We start from the raw sequence: 7,023 nt of genomic DNA on the forward strand, positions 1-7,023 counted from the left end.
TTTTATTAATTATAAATAATTTTATTTTTAATATATATATATATATATATATATATATATATATTTGTATATATATGTGAATTTATATGTATATATTAATTTAAATACATGTAAATGAATATTTGGATATTTAATAATATTTTTGAATGTTGAGTCAACAGTTTTTTGTTGAGTCAACAGTTTTTTGGTGAATCAGCAGTTGCGTTTGTTTAATTTGGAAAAAATTTAAAAGTTTGGGTATTTATATGAGAGTTTTGAAAAGTTCAGGTATTTATAGGATAATTTTATAGTTCGAGTATTTATTTGTGATTTTTGTAAAAATTCAGATATTTTTATGCGGATTAACGCTGTGTATAAAGACATATTCAAAGGTTCAATCTGAAATTCGGTCACCATACAAAAGACCCATCACAAACTGTATTGGACCAGGAAAACTATACGCATTAATTATCCGACAAATAAAAACTGCATATTTATTCAAAAGAACAAAGATTCACAGTTGCAGTGTCCAAAGATGATGAATTCATCTCTGTAACAAGAATCGAACCTTAGACTTCATGTCCTAATTACACAAACCATGGCTGTTATTTATTCTTATCAACTCTCTAACATCTCGGAAACAAAGGCCTCACAAGACACTTACAAGCCATGGCCGTCTTTCTCATTATTGGTCGAGTCCATTTTCCACCTCTTTAAGCATTTGGCAAAGCTTCTTGGCCTCGGTCAGAATGCAGTCCCGATCAAACAAGGCCGATACTACCGCTACTCCTTTCAGGTTAGGGGCACGGACCTGCATTACATCCCGGGCATTTGAAACCCCGATGCCTCCTATCGCAACAACGGGTAACTTTGACGCCATACACACGGTTTTCAGTCCATCCAGTCCTATGGTTAGGTTGTTCTGCTTGGTGTTTGTTGGATAAACACCTCCACTGCCAATGTAGTCGGCACCGTCTTTCCATGCTTGATAGGCTTGTTCTGGTGTCTTGCACGATACCCCGATAATCTTTTCGGGGCCAAGAAGAGATCGAACCACATCAGCAGGAACTCCGTCAGCATCACAAGCAAGGGCGACATCAATCCTGTCATTGATCAGCAAAGAAACTCCACTAGACCGACATATCTGAAGACATGATCTCGCAACTTCAAGAAATTCCCGCGTTTCAACCTCCTTCTCCCTGCAAACAGCACAAAGATATAAGACGATGATTCCAAGACACGGGTGGGTTTAGAGAACAACTGTTCTCGTTCCGCTAAATCATTTTCAAATTTTCTTTCACGAAAAAGTATTCAAATACAGCAAACAATGACGAACCTTAGTTGTATGATTGTCGCACCTCCTTCTATAGCAGCCTTAACTGCATCCACCATGGACCGACCCCACTTTTTGTTCATTCTAGAATCTGTAACAGCATACAGAAACAAGCTATCCGGATTGAATTTTCTGCAAGGAGAACTTTTGTGGTTCCTCTTAAGATTTAGAAAATGGTCAAAGGGTCCTTGCATTCCACTGCCAATGACGACATCTTTGCTGTAATCTAGAGCAGTCTCGACGTAGTGTTTAGCCACCTGAAAACAGACGACGAAAAAATTTAGGCTTATCGTTTTTATCCAGAATATTTAATGTTCTCTCTTCAAGAAACCGTGTTTTCATTCCACCAACGAAGAATCAGCACGCCCGAATCAATGAAACAAGTGAGACTTTATTTGCCGTTCTAGAAAATTGTTCATACATCATGTGTTATCAATGGCGTATGGCGGTCCATGGCGTTAAGCTGAAAATAGGCCATAGAATTTATGGCGGATATGGCGGACGCCATGGCGTATTATGGCGGAAATCACGACGGGTTAAAAAATATAGTGTATTTGTAATAATAATACAAAATCATTATCATCTTTAACATAAAATTAAAACAACTATAATAAATTATCAATCTATATATCATAAAAAGACAATATTATGAAGGAAGTTGATCCGATTCAACTTCATATAAACATAAAAAGAAAAAATTAATCCCCATTGAAAAGTTTGAACGAAATAAAATTCTATTTAAAAGAAGAAAAAAATTTAAACAAAAAAGTAACACTTTAAAAATGTGTCCTTTTAATATATGTGAATGTATGATACATGGGGCAAAGCACTTGAAGGAATTTTCTGGCAAACTAAGAGTACACACCTTAACTGCTGACAGCATTGAAGAACCTTTTGCAAGCTCTGCTGCAATACATGAGGCCAAAGTGCAACCAGTACCATGGGTATTGCTCGTTTTTACTCGAGGCGAACGAAGTTCATGGAATTCCTCACCTATAAATAAGAAAATGGCATTGTTTAGTGAACAGTAACTACACAGAGACTTATCTTGAATTTAGAAAAACGAGAGCACAGTTGATTCTAATACGTCATCGTACCATCAAAATAAACATCTATTGAATCTGACGAGTCAGGAAGATCACCACCCTTGACAAGTACAAATCTGAATAGCAAATATACGATTTGGTCAACATTACACAATAATGGTCCTCGACCAAGCATGAACGGATCGGAACCAGCCCAACTAACAGAAACCAGAAGCCTAAAAGAAACTAGAACATGAAGCTACCATCGTAACCAAATATATGTCACGTAAAAAGTATCATAAGTATGGTGCTCTGCTTAGTTTTTTTTCTACAATAATTGGTCTAAATTTCCCAAACATGCCAGAATTTCAGTATCATCCACAAGAGATGGAGCTAGAAATTGATACTGTAGGTTGCAGAAAAATGAGAAAAGGTGCAAACCTAGGACCCATATCACGTATAAGCTTTGCTGCAGACCGCATGTCAGCTACTGTCTGAAGCTGCATGCCATCAAGTAAGGCAGATGCCTCTTTTAAGTTCGGGGTAATTATGTCAGCAATTGGCAGCAGCTTCTCTCTGCAATCAGTAACCATAATCAGCACGACAGATTCACTGAAGAATATCGAATGTTGGAAAGAGAACCAACAGTTACTGAAGTCGAAGTCGCATAAGTAGCAAGTTACAAATGCAAATCAATCTTTACCAAAAAGAAAAGAAAACCCATCATAAACAATATGGTCGGAGTACTGGTGCATATTTACCTCAAAGAGAGATAAAAGAAAGAAAGAAAGTAAGAAAGCATACCGAAAAATGGAGAGAATAGAAGGACCAGCAAGTATGTGCCCACTTGTAGATACCATGACAGGATCAACAACTAAAGCTGCCACCACAACAAATCAATGGTATTATTAGCTAAGGAAAGACACGCCGGATTTTGATAGAACAGTGAGTGGTTTTGTTGTATACCGCGAACGGGGGACTCTGAAAGATTTTGAAGAAGAACCTCGACGATCTCAGGGGATGGCAGCATACCAGTTTTCACCTGAGAAGAGTCCCATTTGAGCATCATAAGAGAACAATCGTTTTGCCTTGCATATCAAGAATTCAGTAACTCTCTATCACGAGTCCTTGTTTCGTCTGTCATTCAACCTCCACTTTACCAAGTTGGTAGAGCTATGAAATAATAAATATTGCCCCAAAATCAGCCCTCGTAAAGGCTTTCATCCCTGTTGCAAAACGTCACATACTTAAGCAAGATCAAGAATAATAACGAGGGCAAACTTACGACATCGATTTGGAAGTCCGAGAGGACAGATTTTAACTGGAGAGAAACGAAATGTGGAGGGAGAAGATGGATATCTTGAACTCCGTGAGTGTTCTGGGCGGTAACTGCCGTGATGACAGAGGCACAATACACACCTCGTGCCGCACAAGCTTTGAGGTCAGCCTGGATTCCCGCCCCTGCACCCGAGTCCGACCCAGCCACCGTCAGCACCTGGGCCGCCGCCTTTCTACTCTCCATTGTCATCGTGCATCTCCAAGACATGACAAGCCCAATGGTTAATACAAAACAAACGAATGCTGTCATGTGAGACACAGAGGATGAAAGCCCTTGCTTTTGGAAGAATTTCATGAAAACGGGTTCCTTCTGGCGTCTTAAAATTTCTGAACTGGAAATACCCTTAAGATAATAAGTGCATATTGTGATTACATTATTGGGTCAACATTGAAAAGAGTACCTGAGAGAACAGAGATCCTTCCCCTGAGACAGTGAACCGATACAAGAGACCTTCATTCATGAATGTTCAGACCCAAAGCAATTGATATGCAAACTAATTTCACTGCATAATTGAATAGAACCAATGATCAGTAGAGTGTTCACTTCCCCTGACTTCTCTGAGTGTTCAGCCCAAACCACAGAATTTAGCCGCTTTCTTATAAAGCTTTTTCAGCGAATTTTTTAATATTTAATTGGATAAAGCAGAGAAATTCTTGCTGTAATAAAAATATGGAGAAATTTCACCACATTGAAGCAAATTTTCTTGGTGAAGACTCTCCGGAGCTTCGGCGGTCGACGATGGCGATAGCGACGACGGAGATGTAGCAGCAGCAGCAGGAGGAGGAGGACAAGAGATTCTGAGGAGTTCCTGATATGTTTGGTGGGGGCATATAACGTGACGTCATTGCTCTTTCTCCTGAAATGGGCTTTGTCTGGGCCCTTCGTGGGTCCTTTACAAGCCCATATATCACTCGGAAGTCTCGAGCCGTTGTAAAATTTGATCATGCCTCAAAACGGAACGGTTAAGAAGATACTTCAGGTGCCTATTTCAAATTCGGTCCGGTTTGGATCGGATTTGGAAGAATAGAAATTATACGTAAACCGATTCCAATATTTTCAATTCAGCTTGGTCTTTATATAGTTTGATTCGGGTTTTTTTTTTTGTACTTTTATTGTGGTTAACTAGTTCTTTTTGGATTCTAAATAAATTTGGTTTCGAAAAATCCAAACCGAGTTGAACTAAGATCTAATTAGTTCGGTTCAAGCAAACCAAAAAACGAATGTACTCAGGAATCGCTTTTGCACAAAAAACGCGAAGGAACTAACACTGTTCATATGGCTGATTTATTTTCTTGTATTCAAATTTGTACAAAAGACGTTGCATATAAACAAAACGGCTAGTTGGAGTCAAGAATTAAGGGAATAAAATCACATCACATCACAGGAGCCTTCAACATCTCCCATATGCCATGGAATTAACAAAGATGATGACTGTGTTTAGGGTTTAGTATTTAACTTTAATGGTGTTCATACCTTCCAACGACTCCTTTTGTTCTAGTTTGGTTTGGTGTTTTGGTATTTTTGGGACCTTTATTGTCCATAATATGAAGGGTTAATGCTTATGATCATCGTCTGTCTTTCGACTTTTGTTTACAAGTACCAGAACAAAGTAACTCCATCATTAGCCTCTGGCTCTCTTCAACAAGAACCGCATCGAAAATATCCCAAGTGCAAAGGTTTGCCAAAACCACCCTGCTGCATTGTTTGGATCAACTCGTTTGGCCAGACGCCACGCGTATATCCCTTCCGCAGTGTGCAGTGCCACAGAGACGACACATACGATCCTTACCATAAGCATTGTCCTGAAGAAGAAGAGGTGGACGGCTCTTAGGAAGGGTACCGGTCCTATGTCGGGTAACCAGGCTGCAGCAAAGAGAGCTAACATTCCCGCCACGACAGAGAACCAAGTATATATGGTTGGACCGTCTAGAGATTTGCGTTTCCTCTCCTGCCAGTATGAGATGGTTGCCGCCATTCCTTCACGAGGGCTAACCATTGGGATGTAGCCTAGCTCTTCCTTGGCTTTGAGATATGAGAAATAATGGGTTACGCTGACCTGCACCAGAAAGATTTAAAAGAGTAGCTTTGATCTCAAGCGGAAAGTACGGTTTTAGCACATTCGGAAACTGTACCTTGTAGACTTCAGCAGGAAGCACAAGGGGCTGCGGTAGCCATTTCTTCGATAGCCATGGGTACAGGATGGTGTAAAAAGTTTGGAAGGCCTTACCCAAGAAAAGAGCAAAGGGTACAGATACCAGAAACTTGGGCAAATCATAGTCCAAACTTCTGAGCAGAGGACGTAGAAATTCAAAGCTATTCACCGGGGAGCCTACAGCGTAGTGAATTCAAAGCACCTGATAAGTGTTTTATACCTGACTCACCTGTTTGTTCCTTGTAATTGACAAAGATTTAGCACAGATGTTCTAAAGCTAAGTGTTTCACAAGTTCATGACACAGGGAATGATGTATGGTTTTACCATCAGAGACAAAGTATGGTTGACCAGCAGCTACAGGATCTCCTTCTTTGCCAGGAATGTTGTCCAAGAGTCCCATGCTTGCGAGAATGATTGCAAGGACAAGATTATCAATGTAGATCCAATCTGTTTTGACGCTCGAATCACCGGTCTTGAAAAGCAGCAAACCCAACTTCGCCAAAGATATTATCCTAGGAAGATGCCTCTCTTCACCCGGACCATATATAGCAGCCGGACGGATTGCACAGGTGTACAAACTCTTGCCCCCATTTCTATCCAGCATTTAGCAACACAGGAATAAGTTCAAATTAAGACATCGAAACATATTGGATGGTGCTTCCTCACCATCACCAAAACTAGAAATTCTTGAGATGGCATCAAAGATGAGATAATTATCCAGACAATAGGTACCGAAGGGAAATGGTTAAATTCTTTAGGTCAATTTATAGAATATCTCGGCACAACATTTGAGATGGTTAGAGAAATGGTTGCATTAGTGCTTGGATTCAATAGGAAGTTCAATAAATTTGACCAAGAACTTCCAGATTGAAGGGAAAACAATAAACGCATTGAAGGGATACTCACCAACACACGATTAATGAAAAGTACTTACTTAAATGGCCGGCCATTACTCTTAAGGACAAGCTGCTCCGCGATGGATTTACTTCGACCATACGCATCTACATGATCATCCATAGGGAAATATGGCAAAGCTTCATTCCCATTCTTAATCTCCTTACCACCAAAGACAACGTTGTAAGTGCTCACATACACGAGTCTTCTGACCTCATGTTTGAAGCAAGCCTCCAATACATTACAAGTACCATTAATGTTCACTTCATCGGTGCGACCAAACTGGAGCATCTCTTTCCC

General features: G+C 39.9%; 2 protein-coding genes across 2 annotated transcripts in view; both read right to left on the reverse strand.

Moving 5' to 3' along the window:
• Positions 1–447: 447 nt before the first annotated feature.
• On the reverse strand, positions 448–4,432 carry LOC104806870 (thiamine biosynthetic bifunctional enzyme TH1, chloroplastic). The gene is made up of 10 exons (XM_010531961.2): positions 4,364–4,432; positions 4,077–4,178; positions 3,623–3,872; positions 3,304–3,379; positions 3,142–3,217; positions 2,779–2,913; positions 2,410–2,474; positions 2,178–2,305; positions 1,316–1,569; positions 448–1,178 (listed from the first exon to the last, which is right to left on the reverse strand). The coding sequence occupies exons 2-10, from the start codon at positions 4,130–4,132 to the stop codon at positions 665–667; spliced, it is 1,554 nt and encodes a 517-aa protein (XP_010530263.1). The 5' UTR covers positions 4,133–4,178; positions 4,364–4,432; the 3' UTR covers positions 448–664.
• A 598-nt stretch (positions 4,433–5,030) lies between these two features.
• The window catches only part of LOC104806872 (short-chain dehydrogenase/reductase family 42E member 1-like), a 2,791-nt gene continuing 798 nt past the window's right edge, over positions 5,031–7,023 (reverse strand). Inside the window, exons 3-7 of the mRNA XM_019201627.1 lie at positions 6,764–7,002; positions 6,154–6,422; positions 5,809–6,005; positions 5,255–5,732; positions 5,031–5,168 (exon numbers count right to left, since the gene is read on the reverse strand). Of these exons, the coding sequence (XP_019057172.1) occupies positions 5,298–5,732; positions 5,809–6,005; positions 6,154–6,422; positions 6,764–7,002 (1,140 nt within the window). The 3' untranslated portion in view covers positions 5,031–5,168; positions 5,255–5,297. The remainder of the gene's footprint in view (positions 5,169–5,254; positions 5,733–5,808; positions 6,006–6,153; positions 6,423–6,763; positions 7,003–7,023) is intronic.

The sequence above is a fragment of the Tarenaya hassleriana genome, unplaced genomic scaffold (genome assembly GCF_000463585.1).
Source record: "Tarenaya hassleriana unplaced genomic scaffold, ASM46358v1 Cleome12, whole genome shotgun sequence".
Classification (NCBI taxonomy): Eukaryota; Viridiplantae; Streptophyta; class Magnoliopsida; order Brassicales; family Cleomaceae; genus Tarenaya; species Tarenaya hassleriana.